The 24,902-nt window shown below is 31.8% G+C and overlaps 2 protein-coding genes across 5 annotated transcripts in view; one reads left to right on the top strand and one right to left on the bottom strand.

Annotated features, from left to right (window-relative positions):
• Positions 1-5,855: 5,855 nt before the first annotated feature.
• LOC129907715 (ETS-like protein pointed) lies at positions 5,856-9,552 on the bottom strand. 3 transcript variants are annotated; one of them, XM_055984053.1, is made up of 2 exons: positions 8,464-9,552; positions 5,856-8,239 (listed from the first exon to the last, which is right to left on the bottom strand). In XM_055984053.1, the coding sequence occupies exon 2, from the start codon at positions 7,996-7,998 to the stop codon at positions 6,019-6,021; it is 1,980 nt and encodes a 659-aa protein (XP_055840028.1). In that variant the 5' UTR covers positions 7,999-8,239; positions 8,464-9,552; the 3' UTR covers positions 5,856-6,018. The 3 variants fall into 3 exon arrangements, with proteins under 3 accessions (XP_055840028.1, XP_055840029.1, XP_055840030.1); XM_055984054.1 differs by having other exon boundaries at positions 5,856-8,150; XM_055984055.1 differs by having other exon boundaries at positions 5,856-7,947.
• An 8,851-nt stretch (positions 9,553-18,403) lies between these two features.
• LOC129907714 (protein bicaudal D) overlaps positions 18,404-24,902 on the top strand; it is a 68,334-nt gene continuing 61,835 nt past the window's right edge. Inside the window, exon 1 of one of the 2 annotated variants that reach the window (XM_055984052.1) lies at positions 18,404-19,557. In XM_055984052.1, coding sequence (XP_055840027.1) covers positions 19,297-19,557 — 261 coding nt within the window. In that variant the 5' untranslated portion in view covers positions 18,404-19,296. The remainder of the gene's footprint in view (positions 19,558-24,902) is intronic. The other variant, XR_008771135.1, reaches the window with a different exon arrangement.

Below are 24,902 nucleotides of genomic sequence, written 5' to 3'. Positions count from 1 at the left end.
GCCTAATTCCAAAGGTTGTCTTAAAAAATACGACAGAATTTTGAACCGTGTAGATAGGTAAGATAGGCTCCTATACTCTATGACTCCGATATAGAGCAAAAATACTGTCTCAAACTGAATTTTACTCAGCCAGAATTTACTCCTACTCACTTTCTGAATACGAGTCAGAAAATGACCTCGACCTTACGGAAGTTATGGCTGATCTGACTACTAATATGGTAGAGGGGCTCTGGTATCCTGGTATCTTGGGTACGGCCACTTTGACCCTGGAAACAAACTAAAGATATACATATATTTATATATTTCTGATATTATACTTCGAGCCATTTCTCAATAATGGAATGGTAACCTAAAAGTTGTTGCCAAAAACCAGTCGTTGGGTGTTGGTATAGTCATCAGAGTAACTTTTGGTATGAATGAACATAAAATTGTGTTTTGTACAATTCTGAAAAATTTACTAAAAATAAAGTTCAATTTACAAGGGTTCTTTCAGTTGAATGGGGCTTGTACTAAAACACCATGTGCAAAATTATGTTCGGTTTATGAATTTCTGTATAATGTTGCATTGAACATGAGAATCAAAAATCAAAAGGGTTCAATCAAATATCTAAGATGAAAGGGTGCTATAAAGGTGGAAAACAGAAAGTTACAAATACAAAAAATGTTAATTGTAGGTATCAACCCACAGTTAAAAAAAAAAAATATTATTGGGTTTCACCCTTAAAATCAACCCTTAATTTAAGATATTTGAAGAACGGAATTGAATAACTTTTTTTGCATTATTAATAGCTATTTTTGAATAACAACCAAAATTTGGGAGGAGCTTTGCATTTTCTGCTATGTGATTGATTGGTTTTCTTAATTGTTTTTATTTTATGTAAAAAATTAAATTCAAGATAAGCGGTACTTCGAATTTGCTTAATCAAAATAATAATGGCGGAAATTGCCAATAATAAATTGTTAGATAACTCTACAAAAAAAAACCATTAACATTATCGCAATAACTTGTTTATTATGATTTAATTTATCTTCTAATTTTGAATTAATTAAAATATAGATGACTTAACATTTATTTAAAAAAAAAAACGTTATTTTAAAAATGCAAAACTTTAAAGTAACGAAGTATTTCTTGCAAAACTAAGCCTTTTCTACACTATAAAAATCAATTTAAAAATTTGTTATCTGAGATCTTAATTGGCCTAGTTTGGGGCATTTACAAGAAATCCAGGAATACACAGTCTTTTTAGTGGAGTAACTTAAAAAAATATTCATCTCAATATAACATCTGGCGCGGGAGCTAAGAACTTACTAGATTTAAATTAATTTATTATATTAATGACTTGTAATTTCTAATTCTTGACTTCTTATCAGTTATCTGCCAAGTTACTATGGATTATGTTTGGACTTTGGAAAAGATAATATTCTTGATATCTATTGACCGGATAGTTTCAACAGGAAATTAATTTTTCCACTAGGTATATAACATATGTACATGATAAGAAAAATGTCAAGTACCTACCTGTCGAACTTGATAATAAAAAAACTTATTCATTGTTTTTGATCAAATCAGAATTTGCAATCCGATCTTTAAGTTATAGTTCCGCTCATATAGATTTTATTTCTTAATAGCTACTCAAAATGATAAGAAATAAATTAAAGTGTCAAGATACCGAATTTTAAAAATAGATTTTGAATTAGATTTTAATCCATTTGAAGAGTCCAGGGGAAAAACGGCACAACATGTCCGCTTTTTGTCAAAAATAAACTAATGCTGAGGTCTTGTAGTATTTACTGAGCATTATCTGATGGCATCCTTACTTTTATAAAAAAATTTAAGCCTTTGCTGAAAAAAATAAGTAAATTGTGAGCTTGTACTACTAAGTTGTATGGAGAACAAAATTTTAAAATGCGTTTTTCTAGAAATGAGTTGGAATGAACTTGTGCTGTTTTTCCCCTGGACCCTTCATTTTATTTATACACATATTTTGTATCATTTTTATGGATATGGTCACAGATTTGAATCCACTACAAAATCAGATATTAAAAGAAAACAAAAATGGAATTCTACGAAGGTTTTCCTTGCCAGCTACCTAAGTTTATTACCCAATATAATTAAAGAAAGGATTACTATTTCACTTTATTACCTACCTCATTTGATATAACAGTATTGCACGCGTTAATTATAGTAATAAGTTAATTTAGTGTTATTAGTATTTAATTGATTGGGAACAAAATCCCGAAAACCGAAATCCCGAAAAACTAAAATCCCGAAAACCCAAAATCCCGAAAACCCAGAATACCGAAAACCCAAAATCCCGAATGGGATCCCGAAAAATTATATAAATTTTTCCATTTTATATAATTTTTCGGGATTTCGGTTTCGAAAACAATCCTAAACGTGAAATTAAAGTGTTAATAAGTAAAAAAAAAATATAGGTGTATGATTCCGTTAATATCTCTTTTTTACATGATTTCAAGTTCTTATTGTGCTTTCAGCAGTGATTTGTTATGATTGAGATAAGTTGGAAAAATCGTTGAACTAAAAATCAAAATAATTATGAGTTTTAATATTTAACTTATAAGTTATAACAATTGTTTGTTTAAATTGTTTTTTAATTGGTTTAAATTTGATGTTTCAGTTAAAATTTCAGTGAAACACAATTTTGAAGAGTTTTTTATTTTTTCTGTTTTATTTTCGGGATTTTGGCCTTTCCGGATTTTGGGTTTTTTTGAATTTCATGAACCCAATTGATATTTACATGTATGGCTGCACAAAAATGAGAACTAGCCAGTCAAGTCACCTCAAAATTTGAAGACTTTTTTTATTTCTTTCTATACATACATATATATACATAAATTATCTAAATCATTCCATACTTTTCATACAAAAAATCCTGGACAATTTTTTTTTTAAGTCCAAGATTTTGGTAAATTATAAACATACTAAAAAAAATTCAATCAACCTTTTTAAAAAAATTAATTTCATTAGTATTTAAAGATGCATTTTAAACCGCTAAAATGTTAAACTTTTGTTTACATAAGTCTCTCTGAAAAGTTAATGCTCATTGACTTATATGTTGTTTCTGAAATAAATAATTCAATTATGAATTTTGCTTAAAACTGGTTTTAATTTAAGATAAGCTTAATGTTGAAATTGCGTTTAAAATTTTGTTTCAAATATATGTTTAGTTTTAAGTGGTTTCAAAGATTTATGCAATAAATATATCGTTCAAATAATTTGTTACCTATCTATTCCGTGTTTAAATTCCATTTTGTCTTCTCTTTTTGCTGGAAAAAAAACATTCACATTCAAAAACTTTCATACAAATCGACTTTACGAGATTTTGTGATTGTATATTTCGGGATTCGTTTCGAATAGAATTGGCAGAACTTATGCTCTGCCAACTTGGTTCCATATTTAAGTATGTAGTTTATTTTCAAAACATTATAAGTCTAGCCGTGTTTTTTTGGTAACTCAGTATTAACTCAGTAAAATTTTACACGGGAAACAACAACAAAAGATTTCTAAGAATAAACAAAAGTTTTTTATTTGTTGGTTTATAAAGAAATTTTTTTTCATAACTTATACATTTTTGACCCTTCGACAATAAGGATTGTTAATAAAGAAATAAAAGTAGTCAACTGTTGTTGTTTACAGCATAAAATGTTTACTCAGTAAAATACTGAGTACCAATAAAACACGGCTTTTATTGCTCAAAAAAAAGAGTTTCTGACAACGTATTTTTTGTGTTTAAAAAGTTTGATTTTTACTTTAAAATTTAAATGCTTTATCAAAGTGTTTAATAATTAAGATTTGAATTCATAAGAATAAATAAAATCATCCTTTTTGTGGGTTTAACAAAAAAAATCAGAATGGACTTATCATGTTTTGAAAATAAACGATTCATTTATATTAGCTGCGTTCCTTTGGAATTATTTATCTACTTTTTAGTACTTAAAGCTGCTTTGAACTACTTTTTCAATATAGCAAAGTAGTTCAAAGTAGTTTTAAGTACTAAAAAGTAGATAAATATTTCCAAAGGAACGCAGCTATTGGAGTTTTACCATCATTCAGCTAATTTGGGTTTTCGTTTGGTACAAAAATCAATTTATTTTTTGGTTTAGATCTGCCAAAAAACTGATTTTGACAATTTTTGTCTTCGTTTGGCCAAAAAACTTGATTAATTTTTTGATCTTAGATCAATTTTTCTGGATTTTTCGGCATCCATCTGTTTTACAAGTTTTGGTTTGATAATAATTTGTTTCGGTTTGGAGAAAGAATTAAAACAGTTTTGAATTCAAATGGAAGTATACTATAGCAAATAAAAATCAATCTGAAAACGTATTCGTTTCAACGAAAAAAATAAATTTATGGATCAAAATAGAAATTTACCATACGAAAACCCAATTAAATCCTCTACAATTTCCCACTCAGTTATAACCGCATCAATCTTAATACTCTGCAGCTCTGGATTTGCATATTGAGAAGATATCTACATAGAACATAGAAATCATTAGAGTTGGGTAACCCAAAGAATGTCTAAAGAACTCCTTAGCATAAATTGTCATTGTCCACTGTAGAGTTCATATTTTTATATAATTTTTGGTTTAAACCAAAAATAGTCCAAATTATTAAATTCCTAAAACCATCAAAATTCCTTTTATATTCCAATGGAAATGTCAAGTCACACAAACAAAAAAGATAAAGATGAAATTTGTTGTGAAATTAATTCAACATTCCACGTTGAAAGGAACTTGCATGAGTAATCACCGAAATTGCCACTTTGTTCCATTTTTATACCTAACAATTTACAATCTAAGTAACGCATGAGAAAAATCTCTTATCACAATCATTAGTAATAGCGGGACAATTTTATATTTCTTCTGAATAACAAACTTTATAATCGTGATTAGAGCTAAGATCTCTAACTTTGAGAAAGGTTGGCTTGACCTATTTATCATAGTGGCTCAATTATACTCTCAAAACGCACAATAATCAGGTTACCTGTTTGTAGTAAGTACTCCTTAAAAAATCTAAAATCTAACAAAATTTGTAAAAAATATCTTCTTCACGAAAATAAATCTTTTTCAATTCTTTCAAGTATTAAAAAAAAAAACAAAATCATTTTCATAACTTTATGTGTAAAATATTTATTTCTTGATTTATTGTCAAAAAAAAAACTTGTTGTATAGATACAGAAAAACATTATTCATTTTTTTTTGTTGTTTTTGAATATTTTTTTTTTTAATTAAATATATTTATGCATTTTTTAACGAGTCTTTCGGAAGCCCCTTTATTTAAAATTTTTCATTTTATTAAAAATTCATCATAAACATTTTAAAAAATAGATATAGTTTTACTCATTATTGTGTTTTTTTTTTTTGTTTTATTTAAAATAAAATTATAAATATTTATTTATATTGTATATATAATATATATATGCAGATCATTACACATGTGTAGTTTTTTTTTGTATTTTTTTTTATAATTTTTAATGATAATAGTTTTTTTGTGTTTGTTGTTTTTTTTTATTTAATGTTTTTGCTCATTTATGAATATTTAAAATATAATCTAATAATTTTTGTTGTGTAGATAATATAATAAACTTTTACTTTTTTTTATATAAAATAAAATTACAATATTTTAATAATAATAATTAATAATAATTAATAAAAATCTCTCCTAATTGTTAGGAAAATAAGACACAAACAAATATTACAAAATACAAATTTATATATATGCATCATACACATAGAAACAATTAAATCAAAAAAAAAAAATAAAATAAATTATCATATTTTTTAAATAAAATAATAATTTAAAAAAAAATAAAATTAATTTAAAATTTTATATATACTTAGTATTTTTTGTCAAAAATTAATAATAGATATTTTGGGATAACATTTTGTGCACAATTTTTATTTTTTTTTTTTTGTAATTTTTTCTTTCTTTTTAAATTCTATACAGCTTTTTTTACGAGTAGCTTCTTCTTTCTCCTCCCTCTCTCTCTCAATGAATCAATCATCATTATTATTATCTGTTTTAAGATCATATTTAGCACACAATTCTTCAGGTGATAAACCAATAAGATTCTGTAAATCACCTACAAATCGATAGACATATCTTTTCCCTGCCGTCTTATGAATAATATTCTTATCATAATAGTACCGCAAACCACGACTCAATTTTTCGTAATTCATTTTTGGTTTATTCTTTCTAATGCCCCATCTTCGAGCAACCTCATCCGGATCGGTTAGCTTGAATTCCCATCCATCACCAGTCCATGATATGAAACTTTGGCAGGTTTTATCCATTAACAGTTCAAGTAAGAACTGCCACAGTTGAATTGGCCCCGATCCAGTAAAACAAGGTACTCCACCTGGAGCTGTTGGATAACCACCTCCACCAAGACCTTTTTCTAGCCCCATCGAACTCATATAAGCCGCTAAATTATGCGGACTCCATGAATCTGGTCCAAGATTCGGCTGATGAGATTGAGACTGCGCATGATGATTACTTTGAAACGCTGACGGTGGCGGAGGCGGTTGATGGTAGGATACAAAATCCGGTGGCGGGTAATTATCATGATATCGTGGTCTTGCATATGGATTATATTTATGCTCACCAAGTATACCCGAATAATAATCAGGTCCAGGTGCATGAGATGATGCTGATCCTCCTCCACCTCCACCCCCTCCACCACCTGTATCCATTTGATATGATGGCGGGGGCGCATGATGTGGATGATGATGCTGCTGATGATGATCCATCATCGTTTGGTCATGGAAACCACCATCATTGTTACTGAGACCAGGTTCTTCTTTGATATGTTGATATAATGGAGCACCAGAATTACTCCCACCTCCTCCAGAATTCATAGCCATATGCATATAACTCAGATTAAGAGCAGCTGAATTGTTGTTGTGAGAGTAGTCAGCAGGACAATTTCGTGTATCTCCATGAGTTACTATTGTCGATCCACTGCTATTGCTACTGTTACTACTACTTGTCGTATTGTTATTGTTATTATTATGTGCAGCAACTTGATGGTGTTGTTGTTGCTGTTGTTGTTGGTGGTTGGGTTGAGGAGTATGTGAGCCAATTTGTGAATGAATTCCTAGACTCACTCTCTCTGACTGGGATATTTGTTGTTGTTGTTGTTGTTGTGACATTTGTTGTGTGGGATTATGTGACGACGACGTTGATGGTGGAACTCCAACTGATGATGGTGGTGGAGTGCCGCTATGCGACGTCACAGATGCTCCACCACCCCCAATCACCGTTCCCCCACCGCCGCCACCATGTGAATTTGAATGAAAACTGCTATTATCACTAGAAGAGTAATCATGTGCGGTTAATCTTTGATTATTATTATTACCTAAATAATTAGCTATTTGTTGATCTGATCCACAGATCGTTGATGATCCTCCAACACCAACACCACTTGTTGTTGTTGTTGTTGTCATATTATATAAAGCTCCAGCACCATCTTCACAATCTTTTTGCAATATCTCTAAATGTTCCCACAATATATCTCCCGTAAACGGAGGTGCAATAGCAAGAAACCTCTCCCTTCCCAATGCAACCATTGCCCGACCAGTCATTTTTAAAAAAGGCTGTATATTCATTGATTCCAATGAGAATTCTTTAGTTGCCCAATTTAACCAATAAATCACATGATCTTCAGTCCATTCGCGTGGATCTTTGGTGATATTACAATTTTGTACTTCCTTCTCCCATGAAGCAAATGAAGCTTTTAAAACTTCAGCTACTTTTTTATTGGTACCCGGTGTAAAGGGTGGTATTTGTGCAGGGACATCCAAAGATGTTTCATGATCAGATAGATCGGATAGGCTTCGCAAAGTTGATGAACCATCTTCATTTGTTGTTGATTGATCTTGATGATGATGATGATGGTGTTCTTCTTTAATGAATACATTTTTACCCTGAACAAAATTCGGTAGAAATGTAACTTTTCGATTCTTTTTCAATCGCATTTTTTTTTTTTATATTTAAATTTTGATTTTGTGTGATATCAAAAAAATCTTATATATTTAAGATTAGTTTTTTTTCAGTGTATGTGGTGCGTATGTACAGATATTACGAAAGATAGTAGTAAAGTGTATTTATACGTTTTGCCCATTTATTACTATTTTTAATGTAAACAGTAAACAATTAGAAGTAGTAGATTGATTGATTTGATTGATCATCGATGCAAAAAATTTGAAATTAAAATTTCTAAGTAGAAAATGAAATTAAAAGAAAAAAACAAAAAAAAAAAATAAGAAACAAAAATCAAATAAAAATAGGAAAGAAGTTGGATGGTGAAGAAGAAAGTCAGTGGGAGAGTGAATTTGAATGAAATTTATTCAAATTAAAAAAAAAAAAATGAAAATATTGAAAATCAAGAAAGAAAAAAAAAAGAAAATAAATTATAATAAATTTACAAAAAGGCCACACACCATAATATCATATATAGGTATGAAGAGATACTCGCTATGGGGTTCTCTTTCGCTCTCGCTCTCAATGGATATATCAGCTCAGCTTCTTCAAGTTTTTCCCCCGATGTGATGATGATGGGAAATGGAGACGACGATGAATGTCGACAGGGGGGCGACAACGACAAGGACGTGATCGTAGGAAAAGACAACGAAAATCTATGGCGGCTCTTTAGTTTATAGTTTAGCTGAATGGCGCTCGGCTCTCTCTTTTACTATTATTTCTCTCGAACCAACAAACAAACAGTATTATTTATTTATGTGTAGAGTAGAGATATGTATGTATGTCGGTTTGTAGGTAAGAAGAAAAAAAAATTACTTCCTCTTCAATTCATTCATGGATAGAATCGATCGTGTCGGTGTATAGTAAAAAAAAAAAAAAAAAACAAACACAAATCGAAAGAAAAGTGTAAAAAAAAAACGAGAGGAACAAGAAAAGGCGTTCAACAAGTGATCCTCCGGATACGGCAACGAGTATACGACGACGAAGCCTATTATCGCACTTGCGCATGATCCACATTCATTCTTTGGTTCTTTAGTTTTTTTTTTTATTTTATTTTCGTAATTTACAGAGATTTTTTTCGTTCATTAATTTGCACGGCGTGAATTACGCACTGATTCATAAAAAAAAAAGTTTAGGAGCAAATTCAGTTATAATTTTATCATGAATTGAATAGAAAAAAGAGAAAAAGAATTCCTTCACAGCACAGCAGAGAACTCACAGTTCCACTCGACTCAGTTTTTTTGAGAATATGTATAATTTTCAATTTTTGTGATATTGCATTTTTGTGAGAATATTTTCATTTGCACTTTCGATATATAATTGTAGTAGATAGGTAATTCTAATTAATTTGTAATAGTTTTATATAGTTAGTTTGTGTTTTAGTTTTAGTTAGAGGGTCAAACTTTTAACAAGACAGACGGTAGAGAGTGAGTAGTAGACGACGACAACGACAGAACAAAACGATGAGAAACGAGCAAACGGAACGACGATGGCTAGCAAAATGATATTCAACACATATAAATTCAGTCTTATTTTATCATTTATCTCTTTCTAACATTATAATGAATGAATAAGAAATATATACAATATTTGACAGTTCACTTCCGTTGCAAACCAAACAAGATAAAACAACAGTGATGCGTTCTTTTATTCGACGATGTTAACTATTGTTAACAATAGTTAACTTTCATCGTTCCTAAATGAGAAAAAAGTTACAAAGTGTAACATTGTGACGTCACAACATCGTTCCTAAATCCAGTGTTGAAGTGTCAAATAGTTACATTTTGTTACTTTTTTCAACTCAGCTCCTGGACTTGAGTTTCAATGTTAATCTGTCAAACACAACTAAATGGGGAAGAGAGGGGATGATGTGAGAAGAGAATTTCTTGTTTGTTTCCATATTTGAAATTATTGAATGCATATTTTTGTTTCAATTTGCTTAGAATTAAATTAAAAAGAATTATTTCAGTACCAAATTAATTCTTTCTTGTTTATTCATTCATAAAATTAATCTCAAAAAATTTTGTTTTGACAGATCAACAAAATTTAACATTTAGTCGTTCCTAAATCAAAGTTGACATTTTGTAACAAAATCTAACAAAAACAAATACAACGATTTTTTTGACATAACAACAATAGTTAACATTGTTCAATAAAAGAACGGACCACAGACACACACAAGAGAGAAAATGACGACGACGATGAGTATGAGAGTGTGTATAATGAAAGAAGAAAAAAAAAATGCCATTTCAAATTGAAAACAACATAACAAAAAAAAAAAAAAAAAGCGCACCTGACATCAACTCAATGTATTGCTATTTCATTTACTCTACATAAGTTAAATTGGCCATATGGGATCGTTTTCTCGTATTCGTATATCTATTTTTTTTTTTCTTTAATCATTATCATTATCGGAACAGGGTTGGTGTGTAAGTTTGAGTTTATTTTTTTTTTTGTTTGTTACTATTTTTGAGTTTTATTTTTTTTTTTTTGATGAGAGTGAAATGAGCAACAGCAAGTTACCACAGCGCAACGGATTTTTCTTTGAGTTGGAGTGGAGTCAGTTTGATATCGTTTGGTGGCGGAATTTTGTTTTTTTTTTTTGGTTTTGAATTTGTTGTTGTTTTGTGTATAGATATGGGTTTGTTTGAAGTAATTTTTTTTTTTCTATTTGAGCTACAAAACTACACACCCGCATATGAATGGTGGTGCTGGTGGTTGGTTTGCTTTGGGTATTTTTTTTTTGTTTATGTATGTTTGTGTGATGGTATTTTTATACATATTTTCTTTGTTGGGGAAAAATTAAATGGAAGATGATGACAGTTAGGAAGGGTGGCGATCAGTAATGTTACCACACAGTAGAGTACAAAAAATAATGTGCGAGTTTCTTTTTTGTTTTATTATTTTTTTTTTTTTTAATACTGGGGCCAAATCTAAGAATGCTTTGACGAAACATCAAGTATACGAAATACAATTATTTCTTGATACATTAACCCCCTGAATACAATGGTGTAGCTGTGGCTGTAGCTTGTAGCGCAAGTTGAAGAATACTCAACTTTTTGCTCAGCTGCCGCCAACTTTTGTTGTTGTTTCGCTCAGTAAATTTTTGTATTCAGCCGAGCACAGCAATTGGGATGACGGCATACATTAGCAAAATGGAACTTAATTTTTGGTAGAATCTACAACTGCATAGGCTAAATATAATTGTTTAACAAATTTGACTTCGCCGACCCGCGACCCCTATGTGAGGATGGCCGAGCTGTCTAAGGCGCCTGACTCAAGAAGCAATGTTGGCTTCTAAAGATATGGGAGCGTAGATGACGTGGGATCGAATCCCACTTTTGGCCTTAGAGGATATAATATATGGAGTGCTTGTGCTGTTAGTTCCGTGAAGCTTTTATAGAGGGCTCTAGTTTCTTTAAGTTGTTCGATGAGTGCATGCCTCCATTTTATTTTCATTTGATGGCTGTCATCAACAAGCGTGTTTATTTAAATCTGCGGAACCGCACTCACACTGAAAAACGAAGGCAGCGACCCCTATCCATACATATGGCGTTACAATGTATTAGGTATAGGAACAAAGCACTCTATTATATCCTCTAAGCTTTTGGCAAGAATTTTTTTGTTTGTTTTTTTTTCGTCATTTCAAACAGTTTGGTTTATTTTTAAAATAAGATATACTATATCTTTGCCCCGGGGTACAAAGGGGTTAAGTCACAAAATTGCACTTTTCGGGTTTTAAAGAAATAAGAATAAGCTCTTTTTGCTCTTTTATTTGGTATCAAAAACATAAATTTAGAGCAACTCTTTCCCATAAAAATAAGAGGATCAATTCTCAAAAATGCATCGATTTTCATACATTAGCTCAACTTCAATCGCATTCTTTGGCTAACTATCATTTATGACTTAACACCTTTGTAACCGGTGGCAAAGATATTTTCTTTACTTTTTGAACCCGCTAACAATTTGTTCGAAAGCCAAATACCAAATGAACAGATTTCGTTCACGAGTCCCGACAAATAATTTCGGTTCTATAAAGCTTTACAGATGCAATTGTTGCTTCTGTAAAGCATTATAGAAGCAAAATTGTTAGTCGGGGTTACTCGTTAACGTATACGACGATTTGACCCCAGGTTTTTGGGGCCACCCATTGTTTTTTTCATTTTACGTCATTTTTTGTAGAAAATTGAAGCCCGATGATGAACAGAAGTCAGAAACGCGTCGCATAAAAACAAAAACATAAAGGCTTCGCAACACCGGAGGGTACATGCGGTAGCGGTACGGGTAATTGTATGACAAAAATTACATATCTGAAAGTTGAATTGTCAGTTTCGAATTTTGTTCATACAATTACCCGTACTGCTACCGCATGTGCCCTCCGGTGTGGCCAAGCCTTAAAAGTTGTGAAAATCATTAAAAAAAAACAATCTAAAAATTAGTTTCTTTTTATTTAATAAATAATTATATTTTGCTGAAATGTTAGTTCGGTATTGTTTAAACACAGCCGATGGACTAAGTTTCCCAAGCTGCAGTGTTTCTTGTTCGTAGATTTATTTTCGGATTAGATTTAAACGTAATGTAAAATGTATTGTTTGAATATGTTGAGCTGGGCTGTTCTTTTTTTCGTAGTTTTCAAAAATCGCATAATTTTCCAGAAAACCCGGACTTAAGTTCTTGTAACACGTATGGCCGCTATATGTCCCATATCATAGTATGGGACATATCATAGTATTTTTTCAAATCTAACAATTTTATAAAAACGGCTGGCTAGCCCTTTTCTGAATGAAAACTCAAGGGGATAAGTTCCATTTCCTCTTTCTTACCATTAAAACGCATAAACTACATTGGAAATTTGTGGGAATTGAATTAAGTGCTTCGCATGTTCCATGGATGTGAACTACATGCGAATAACTAGAGTAACCTGGGTATTCAATATCAGAGTTTAAATACGCTTTAAATTTTAGAAAACCCGATACAATTCATGAAAAAGGGAGTTTTTGATGTACCTAACTGATTTCTATTAAAATTTTTTTTTTAAATTTTGGGCTTCAAAATACGAATTTTTAAATGAGTTTATGAATATGAGTTTATGAATACCAAAGTGAAAGAAAATATTTTCTTCATACAAGTAGTGAGTTTTTTGACTGAGACCTTTTATATCGGTACCGAAGTAATTAATTTAAAATACTGCTAGTACTAAATATGCTATTTTTTAGCAATTAATCCGAATTTGACTTGATTTTGATTTTATATATTTGTATTTAAATTTCTTAATGCGACTTTTTTGAAGTTATACTTCTTATGGGAGGGTGGGTATGAAAATTTACTTTTTGACAAGAATGTCAAAGGGCCCTTCAAGCAAGAAAACGGAGTCCAGAAAAGACAGTCCGACCTCCGACCGAGATAAGCGGGATTGCACTCACACACTTGCAACTTTTTGTGTATGAACACAAAGTCTAAGAGAATCGAGGTGAAAACTGAGAAAAGGAAAAAAAAGTAGACAGACATAGCCAACAAGAGCAAAAGCGTCATTTTGTTATTTTTTGTTGAAGTGTTTAGTCGCGTCGTGTCTCGTGTCGTTGTTAATAAAATATAAGTGTAATTATAAACAATTATATCAAACTATTAACAATATGGAAACAAAAAAAGGTATGTTGTATATATCGCTCAAAGTGTTTGGATTAAAATGATGTGTTTCTGTTTGTGTTGTAGATGTAATCTCTAATGATGAAGAAAAAGGCAGAAGGTGAAACATGCGATTGGGCATCTAAAGAAACACCAACAACAGCAGCAACAACAAATAAAATAAAATGAAAAAAATGTATTCTATTTTATATTGTATATATTGTGAAAATTTCGTTTGCCAAAATTAAATAAAAAAAAAACAGTTTCAGTGAAAAAAAAAAATCTAGTTCTTTTTTTGGTCGCAAATGCGAAACGTCATCCCTTTTTTATTCCTCTTTCTGGTAGGTTTTCGCTGCTCCGACTCAGGTCCGCCTTCGGCTCCGTTTTCTCGGAATGGAGATTTTCACCACACCAATACATATGCAATCGACTTCGCGGTGATTATAATTTCCATACTAATTTGAGCCGCCTTCGGACCAGTTTCTGATCCGAAGTCGGACTCAGCTCCGCCTCAGGCGGAGCGGATTCGGACCGAGGTCGGACCTGTTTGCTTGAAGGGGGATTATGACGCGATCACCCTGGGTAGCAGGGCTGTCGTTTTACCTTTGGAGTAGGCAGTACTTTAGTATTTAAAAATGCAGTACGCCGCAGTACGGCATACATAAAACACACAACAAGTTGCAAGTAACATGTTTCATGTGGCAAGTTGCATGTGGCAAGTTGTATGTGGCAAGTTGCATGTGGCAAGTTGCATGTGGCAAGTTGCGTGTGGCAAGTTGTATGTGGCAAGTTGCCTGTGGCAAGTTACATGTGGCAAGTTGCATGTGGCAAGTTGCATGTGGTAATTTACATGTGGCAAGTTGCCAGGGTTGCAAAAAGCTCACATTTCAGCTCAGCTCACAGCTCAGCTGAAATTTGAGCTAGGTACCATAGCTTAGCTCATTTGAGCTGAGCTGAAAGTGAGCGCCCCAACTTCCAACGCCTATATCTCGGAATTTTGAAGAAAATGAAAAAAAAATTTTTTGATGCCAAAAGGTAGCGGGGACTCTAACCTACATTTGGGTACAACTCTCATCCCTGTAGGTCCACGCGTTCTCAAACCGGGAGAACTTAAAAGTAAAAAAAAAAATAGGTACGATTCTGAAAAAATAGGCATGATGTGGCGGTTTAACATGGAAGGCGATTTTTTAAAAATCTGACAATGTGCAAAGCGTAGGCCCATGACACAAGCTATCATTAAGCATCACTCCCAAAAATTGCTCTCAAGCGATTTAGCTTCCAGGAGCGTTCAAAGATTCGGGGATTTTTCGAAAAAAAATTTTACCCCAACTTTCAAACGCGATTTTCTCGGAATTTTGAAAAAAATCGAAAAACCGGATTTTACCACTATCGGGTAGCTGAGAATATAACCTTTCATATGGCACCACTCCCCTGTCTCTAGATCAAAGCATTCCAACGCCTATATCGCGGAATTTTGAAGAAAATGAAAATAAAATTTTTGATGCCAAAAGGTAGCGGGGACTCAAACCTACATTTGGGTACAACTCCCATCCCTGTAGGTCCACGCGTTCTCAAACCGGGAGAACTAAAAAGTAAAAAAAAAATAGGCACGATTATGAAAAAATAGGCATGATGTGGCGGTTTAACATGGAAGGCGATTTTTTAAAAATCTGACAATGTGCAAAGCGTAGGCCCATGACACAAGCTATCATTTGGCATCCCTCCCAAAAATTGCTCTCAAGCTGTTTAGCTTCTAGGAGCGTTCAAAGATACGGGGATTTTTCGAAAAAAAAATTTTACCCCAACTTTCAAACGCGATTTTCTCGGAATTTTGAAAAAAATCGAAAAACCGGATTGTACCGGATTTTTTTTTATGATAAAAAAAGAAATATTTTACTAAAAAAATAGAAATATATTTACCATTAAAAAAACCAAGAGAAAAGATCACGAAAAATTATCTGTCTTATTTATAAAAATATCCATGTGTTAAAATAATTCCATTAATAACTAGAACCAAACATCTTAAGCTATGTTGTTTTATAAAAGTTTAAAATATCTTCATATTTCATTGTACTTTCCAAATAAAAATCAATGTATCCTCTCACCCATCACAGCTCAGCTCAGCTCACTTTACCTTAGCTCACCCAACAGCTCAGCTCAGCTCACCGACAGCTCAGCTCACCCAACGGCTCAGCTCAACCATCAGCTCAGCTCAAATGAGCTAGATTTTGAGCTTTGTGGCAACCCTGCAAGTTCCATATTGCTACTACATACTAGTGCTGAAGCACACACAATTCTCATAAAATTACCACATCGCACATTTTATGAGCAATTCATTTACTTTCGTTAACCATTTACCGTACGTTCTGAACCGCACAACATGAGTAAATTTCACAGAATAAATTGAAAACTACATGGACGCAAGGAGGATGAAAGAATTAATTTATTGTTCACTTGAAAAAATGTAAAAAAACGAATTGTGGATTAATTAATTTAATAATAGAAGTTAAAAATATCAAATGAAATTCATTTACATATACCGAATGAGAAGTATAACTTCAGTCGCGTGTACATGTGTACACACACTCTTTTTTTCCTTAAGACCCCTTTTAGCGACTTTTTCAAATTGCTGTGAAATTTGGCAACACTGGTATGTTGTCACACAGTCACCCCAGTTTACTCAAGCAATTTTTTCTTTAAACTAAAATTGGATATTAGGTGGTTATGGGCCTCTGTGTCTCCCAACAGCGAACAGTGTATTGCAATTTATAGGGGACACAGAGAAACACTTCAGACCTATGTAGCCTAATATGAACATTTCACAAAACAAAAATTCGATGAAACATCATTTGGAACTTAAGCCTGGTACGCAGCTCGCGCTAAATTTTAGCTCCCATACAAATTATCGAAAAATTTTATCTGATCTGAAAATGGATCCCATACAAATTATCGATAACTTGTATGGGAATTTTATCTCGGCTAAAATTTAGCGCGAGACGCGTACCAGGCTTTAAGAGAAGAGATTTCAATCACAATTTGTTTCACAAGCAAATAACCCAAATGAGGAAACTAAGCCTAAATTTTTATAATTTACTCACATGTGAACTCTTGAAAAAAGATCAGCTCAATTCACAATTCATATAAATGATGGTAATATCCTTTTAATTAAATGAACTTTGGTGTCCTGTCAAAAAAAGAAAAAATATACAATATAGTGGTAAAAATGGCAGCTCAAATAAATTTACTCATAACGTTGCATAAAATTATATCAATAACATTTCTTACTGATGCAGTTTTTAATTTTTTAAATTTTTCTTTACCAGCTAGCATTTTGGTGCTGGATACACTCATTCCGTTAAATTACAAACAACAAGAAATACATTTTCTATAGCTGCGTTCCTTTGGGAACATTTATCTACAACTGCTTAGTACCTACTTAAAACTACTTTGAACTACTTTTGTTATATTGAAAAAGTAGTTCAAAGCACCTTTAAGTACTAAGTAGTTGTAGTAATGTTCCCAAAGAAAACGCGCAGCTTATTTCAACTAGGATAAAAATGAGATGATTTTGATGAAATTTGCCAAATGAGCTAGCTTTGAAATTTGCTAATTTTCTACATAAAATGCCGATTTAAAATAAGATAATTATCACAAATATGAGCTAGGAATAAAGTACCGACTTTACGAACACATCCAATATTCCATTGTGAATAGATCACAAATTATCTTTTTATAGGAGCGAATAAAACCATATTCAAATGGTTACAATGTGGTGTATGAGATAAAAAGAGTCGAATAGATAAAAGATCAAAGTCCGGTATTACACGGCGCGTTTTTAGTCTCGCGTGAATGAAGTGCAAAAGAGAAAGAAAGAACGAAAGAATGAGACAGAAATAAATCTGTCTGGACACGCGCGGGTAGAAATTTTCTTGCGTGTTTTTGACGTTTCTCTTTCTACTCCTTCTTTTTTTCTTGGATTTGCTTTATTTCATTTTCAGTGCCGCTGAATGAACACTAATTAAAATGGCTAGAGAATTCAAATGGAGCAAAAATTTAACGTCTGAGCTCATTTTTAATTATGAAATGTACCCTTTGAATCCATTGCTTCCATTTTAATAGCAAAATTATTTTTTCTTGAGTCTAAGACTTTGGAAAAAAGACAAAATGAAAAATAAAATGTCAAATTAACGCGCTTTACTGAAATAAGAAAAAGGCTTCGTGTAGTAACGAGCGCGTCACGGAATGAATGTTCAAAAGAAAATAATCAAGAGTTGCGCGTTAAACTCACGCGCCGTGTAATACCGGACAAATAACCTATCAAACAAAATGAGGAAATTTGCAATTGAAAACACTTTTTGGGTTTTATTCAATTGTGCTCTAGTCAAAAAAGGCTATAATACAAATTTAAACTATTACTGAAATTATTCCATAACAAGATTCTAATTTATTTGTAAAAAATTAATAAAATTTAAAAACATTTTGCATCAATTTATTTTCCAATTGGATTTTCTAAATTCTAATGAAACTCTGAACGCAGTATCTAAAACCACCGCTTTTCTTCCACTGAACACATTCATTTCCAAATTGTTCTTTCTACTATGCTAGAGCGCACTCTCCATACTCACCCATATATCCATCTCTTTCTATCTCCCACATTTAAACCCACAAAAATGACTTTTCTAAACAAATTTGACAGTTCCGAATATCATCATCCAACTCAAACTCAGACGAGACAGAAAAAAAAAATTGCCTCATTTTTCCATCTTTTCTCAATTTTCTACAGACATTCCGTCACACACTCTCGCTCGCAAGGGATCCCCTACTAAAAACGCAAGAAAACAAAAAAAAAAAAACGAAAAAAAAAGAAGCGAGGAACAAAAAAGTGCAAAATTCTTTTTTTTTTATATATATATAAATTAAACCCTACACAAATTATCTATCGTACAATAAACTCTTTTTCTTTTCGCGCTTTCTTTTTTTTTTATTTTTCTCTCCATCAAAAAAATAATCCACCTAAAATTCTTTTGCAAAATCCTCTGCTCAAAACTTCAAACGAAATATAAAAAAAAAGAATAAGAAAGAAAGAAAAAATTCTGTGTATTGTTCCACCTGAGAGAAAAAAGAAAGAAACCCAAAAAAAAAAAGAGTGAATAAAACGTCCAAAAAAATACGAACAAAATATAATTTCACCTGAACAAAAAAAAAGACAAATATATAAAAAAAAAACTTCTTCAATAAATTGACAGTGAAAATATTCAAAGGATTTGTTTCGCTTTTTTTTCTGCATTCTCGTTGTTGGTTTGCATTGCATTTGTGTGTTGTGTATGTGGCAGTTTTTTTTCTCTTTATTTTTTTTTTATGATTTTTTGCAAAAAAAAGAGATTGAATTCTTGTGCAACTTTGGAAATCTAGTTGTTTTTTTGTTGCCTCATTAATTTCGCAATATATTTTCTATAGTCGAGAGAAACAAGAGCGACGACTTCCGAGAAAAATAAAAAAAAAAACAACTTCCTGTGTATTTGTGTTCAGTTTTCTGCCCCTCCTCCTCTTCACCCCCTTCGGGAAGAACCCCCTCCTCTCTGTGACATTGGTTTTTTTTTTTTAAATTCCTTCTCGGTGTCAGTCAGAATTGTTGTTGTTGTCGCGCGAGTAGATAGTAAATAATAAATATGTCCTCGTCGTCGACAAATTCTCCCGCCTCCGCCACAAAAGGAGGTGTAACAGCTGGCGATGATCCAGCTACCATCGAAGAACTACGTTTAGAAATCGAACGTTTGTCCAGAGAGCTAGATCAAGCTAGCAGTGAGAAAATACAATCCGCCCAATTCGGTTTGGTGCTGCTCGACGAGAAGAGTTTGCTCCAACACAAATGCGAGGAATTAGAAACTTTGTATGAGAATACAAAGCATGATTTGGATATTACACAGGAGGTAAGTTATTTAAAACTGGGTTGTTTGTTTCTTCCTTTGATTTCAAATATTTTTAAAAAATTCATGAAAATTGCTTATATTCATTCTCCTTCTCTTGTCCCAGTTTATGATGAAGTCATACAATATTTAGGTATTTCTGTTAATTCCCTGCCTGCCTGCCAACTCTCAAAACTTCACTCACTCCCCCAACAAACTTGATGTGTGTCTCATGAATACCTTTACTGTTTACTAGCTTTTGCAGGTGAATAATTAAATTTAATCTTTTTTTTTTTAAACAGAAAATCGATAATTTAGTTTTTTCTATTGGCCGCTATTTCTTGTAGAGAAGTGGCAGGTATAGGTTGGAGTGATGGAGGAGTCATTCTAGTACAGGAATTATAAATTAAATCGTGATGTTAACTGAGTTGTTGTTTGAAAGAGATTGGAAATTGCAATGAATGAATTATAAATTCAGATTCTATTGATAGTTGTTTACTGGTTAGTAATTAGAAAAAAAATGCATCTCTAATTAGGTGACACATAGAGGTGCAAATTTTTACTTAGGAAAACCCCCGCTGAGATCATTGAAAGACTTTTTGCAACCATTTCATTGCATCACAATTCACAATTGCTCTTAAACAAAACAAAAAGGTACATCTTTAAAAAAAATGAAAACTAATTGAAAGTATACGAGACCTTCATAATTTCTGAAATACATTTTAGGACCATTTGCTGAAACGAACTTGTTTCGATTCAGCAAACGGGTCTTAGTCAGACAACATTTTGTTTAGATCCTTATATTTTGACCCCATGTCACTTTCACTTAAAAAATGTACAAAAAAGTCAATTTCAACACCACGTCTTCGCATAAAAAAAAAAAATTCTTTAATCGTCCCAATTTGTCGCTGGAGCTTTGTCGTATTGATTTTTGAGTTGACCAATCCATAGCCAGGATGTCAATTCAATCTACTCGAATTCGTTCTACTCCAAACTCGATCTAATCAAAAACCCGAAGCACGTTCATTGAAAACTTAAAGACTATATTAGAAAATAAAACGATACCGAGCATCTTCAATTGATTAACTACCGTAAAACCGGGTGACTTTGGCACGTTTTCAAATTCAAATGTGAATAACTTCTGCAATAATTTTTTTTTTAATGAAGATTTCAACCAATTTACCTACTTCGCTCATTCTATAGGTATGATTAATCTTGAAGAAATCTGTCCGACAGTTCTATAGATAAATGCCAAAATATGGGTGGCCAAAGTCACCCTCCATTCCGGGTGACTTTGGCCGGTAGGACGTTTGCTATATTTCCAGTTCAACTACAAGTAGCACGTCATTCTAACCCAGCTTAAATGAAAGAGCAGATTTTTTAAAACATGTGGGTATTTTTTTTTATTTTCGTACACAGAATTGTCGGTTTTTATTTGATTAAAAAAAAAAAACCAAAAATTAAAATTTGCATAAATTTTGATATCCTTCAAAGGATATGGAAAAAAAATAGTCTATCACTTTTGGTGACTTGTGCAACGTCTTTTTTCCGAAGCTGTACCCAGCACCTCTTCCCAGGAATGACACTGTAACCTCATCGTTATCAACATTTAAGATGCAGCCGAAGTAAAATGTTATTTTAGAAGCCTAGGAAACACATCTTTCGGCACTGTTTTGTTTTCGAGTTTGCCATCTTATACGCTGTTAAGATAATTTCATCCATAATATTTTAAGAGGCCGAAAGAAGGCTACGTCTAGTGGTTGAGCTGCCAAATGTTGATATGTATGATCTGATAACATTTTAATTATATTGCCAAATATCAGTTTTGTCAACATATACCAATATATAAAAACAAAGTCTAGTGCAAAAATTAAGAGGGTGACTTTGGCCACCAGGCCAAAGTCACCCGATATGCCGGCCAAAGTCACCCTACCATATGGCATTTTTTATAAAAAAATTAAAATTAATTTTTATGAAATAGTTGCAAGAGTAGAATAAAAGTAATTCAACTTGCAAAACAATACACATATCGGAGTTAAAGTCATTTTGCAATCCTATTTCTTCAACATGTTCAAACCATCCAACATTTTCAGGCAGGGCCGTCTTTAACTATCCGGGGGCCCTTGGGCACACAAGAACTTGGGGCCCTTTTGGAAAGTAAAATAAGAACAATGGTTGGCTAAAATGCAATGGTTGGTTAAAAAGGGGTGCCAATATATCGTTCCATATAAAGGACCTAGTGTCTTTATTATTGACAGGGGTGCCAATAATACGTGCATTGAGACATCAATCGTTGCCACTGCCAATAATTACACTTTTTATACTGCCAATAATTATACCCTGTATCCGTTATAAGTTTCAGTTTGAAGAATTGGAAAAAAGAGCTCAAACGGATTGATAGATTTGCTAAAAACTCGGTACAGACGATTTGTACGTGATTTCCAAGAGCCGTTTTTATATTTTATTTTATTGTCTCTTTTTAAACGGATATCTCCAATATAAAGTTTTCGCGATATTGCAATTTTCTCAAAAACGGATAACGATTTAGCTTTGAAAAAAAAAACATGTAATGCTGCAAATAAGGCCGCACTTTTCAAATAAGAATATATTTTTTAGACCGTTACTATCGGTATCTACTTGCCATAGAACCAATTTCTTATTGTAAACGACACAACCGATTTTAATGAAAATTTTGACATAAAAAGGTTTATACTGATATGATATTAAAATTAAGAACACTTAAAAAAAAATAATTTTTGGATTTAAAAAAAATTTTTTTTTTTTTTTTTTTTGAAAAACAATTTTTTCTTAAAGTTATTTAATGAATTCGGAATTCAAATTAAAAAATGTTTGGGGGTGCCAACCATTGTACCGTGGCGTTTCCCATTGAACCAAAACATTGATGTACCGTCGACGAGCCGGCAATAGTTTTTTTAAACGTTTTCCAAACGGAAAAAGTATTGATGTTTTTTTGCTGATGAATTGATTCTTTTTTCGACTTTTAATACACATATTTTTACACTGATTTTCACACGCACTACAAATTTGACAGTTTTGAAAACTTCAAACGAAGTTATTATTTAAGGAAAAAGAGAATTCGTTGTTTTTATTAATAAATAATAAATAATCTTATTTTAATAAATAATCTTGTCTTATTTTTTGGAAAATTGAATTTGGTCGTTTGGATTTAAAATTTTGTCCGCATACAACGCCACATATGTAATTTGTTTTCATTTTGAAAACATATATTTTCCGTATAGGTGTAAAAAAAACTTTATTTGATTGTTTGGTTGCCATAATAAAAACTAAAATTTTTTGGTAGATGGTCTGCCCGACAAAAATGTTTTGAGAATAAATGTGTTAGAGAAATTTTCGTTCCTTCGGGGCCCCCCTGAGAATGGGGGCCCTGGGCACGGGCCCCGTGTGCCCTTATGGTAAAGACGGCATTGTTTTCAGGTGATTTTTTTTTAGCATTTTTAAGAAAACTAAATTTTATAATAAATTAATATCTAATTTTAATTAAATAAAGCTAGTATGATCACTTTTTAATTCATCAAATTATACGAATTTACAAAGAAACTTGGAAAAAATCAAACAAGTCCTTCATATATTAACAATTTTTTAAAAAAGTGTCCATGTCAAAGTCAAAGTCATCCGCCAGGCCAAAATCACCCGGTTCTACCGGTAGCATAATGGTTTTCCAAGATGGAGCTATAGCGAACATTGTCCTTTTCATGACGATCATCAAATGTAAATGTAATGCCTTATTTTTGTAATTCCATTTGGTTTTGTTTTTACCCAATAAATAACGCATATTTTGCATATATTTACAACACCATTAAGTCAAAAATTACCTTTATTATTAAAATAAAAATAAAACTGGTCAACTAAATTGAATGCCACAAGAACCAAAATATACTTTTCTGGAAATGTAAGGGGTGCTGATCTCAAATCCGAAGTCTGAAAAAATTTGATTTGATTGAAATAAATTGTTTTTTTTTTTGTACCAAACAAAAAATCCCATTACGCTCCGTTTTTTTTTTTCAAAACTACCTTTATAAAATGTAAAAAAACGTTATTTTTGTATATTGTTAATACAGTCGACTCCCTCTAAGTCGAACTTTCACGGGACTCGAAAAACGGTTCGAGTTAGAGTAATTTATTTAATATTTTTTCTTCAAAATTGTTCATTAAAAATGGTGATATAGTTTGACTTAGAGGAAAATACGAATTAGAGGGAGTCGACTGTATTTCAAAAAACGAAGGCTTCAGTGGTTTGTACTATGTTTTTTAAGTACATAATACGAGTAATTAAAAAAAAATTATTTTTTCAAAAGAAAATAACTATGTTTATTTTAAGCGTTAACTCTCAATGAAACATTTTTTGACTTTCTTTTTAACCATTGAATATAAAAAAGTAAGTTAACTCTTAACTCTTTCAATCACATTTTTAAGTGAAAGATAGAATTTACAATTATTGTTATTTGATTAGAAGAATACATAATTTTTTTAAACTCGTTATTTTTTTTAAAGAAAATTGGTATTAAAAACCTGTAGTTACCGTTTTAAATTTAACTTGAAAATCAAATAAATCATGTTTCATTTTTTTATTTATATACACCTCAGAAATTAATATAATCCAATCCAATATTATATTATATTATATAATAGAATCCAATATAAGAAATAAATGTCGTTTTTTTTTTTGCAATACTTTCCCTTTTGCAAAACCAAGTGAAATTGTTAACATTTTCACTAGCAAATCGTGTGAACTGCTGCTCTTTTAGTACTGCATGTGAAAAAAAAAAAAAAAATAAAAATTAACATAAACTAAACTAAGGTGGTTTGATGTCTAACCACCAAGACTGAAAGAGTAAAGAACTGTCAAATTACAAAAGAATTTGTTACTCTATTTTTTTGTTTATTAGATTTGAAGTTTTAAAAATGTAAGTTCAAACCTTAAAAAAAAACTTAAATGTCGACTGAAACGTTGCCAATTCCCGTATCACTCCCACTTTACTACTTCAGTCACCGCGTGTGAAGATTTGTTTTAAAGTAATTCTCAAAAGACAAAATTTTCGAAAGTCAAAATTCACTTAAAAGCACAAACACAAACATATTGAAACTATTCAAAAATCCTTTTTATCCCGAAAAAATGACAAAACATTGACATTCTGGACATATATAGTAGGTACCTATTCAGGGTGTAACTACTACGTTTTGGTTTTGTTAGCTTATTTGAAAGATATTGCCAATCATTACTTCTATGGGAATGTTAAGGCTTGCCTGGGTAGTTTATCCGCCTTTTAGTTGCCTTCAAATTCACTTTGACTTGGAATCCAGGTAGGATTGACCAAATTTAGAGGGTC

The sequence above is a fragment of the Episyrphus balteatus genome, chromosome 1, assembly GCF_945859705.1.
Source record: "Episyrphus balteatus chromosome 1, idEpiBalt1.1, whole genome shotgun sequence".
NCBI lineage: Eukaryota > Metazoa > Arthropoda > Insecta > Diptera > Syrphidae > Episyrphus > Episyrphus balteatus.
Note: the sequence above shows the minus strand (reverse complement) of the source record. Positions and strands in the feature narration are given on the sequence as shown.

What these genes read in the sequence shown, in the direction of transcription:
- LOC129907715 (XM_055984053.1), bottom strand. Translation starts at nt 7,998, where the DNA reads ATGCGATTGAAAAAGAATCGAAAAGTTACATTTCTACCGAATTTTGTT.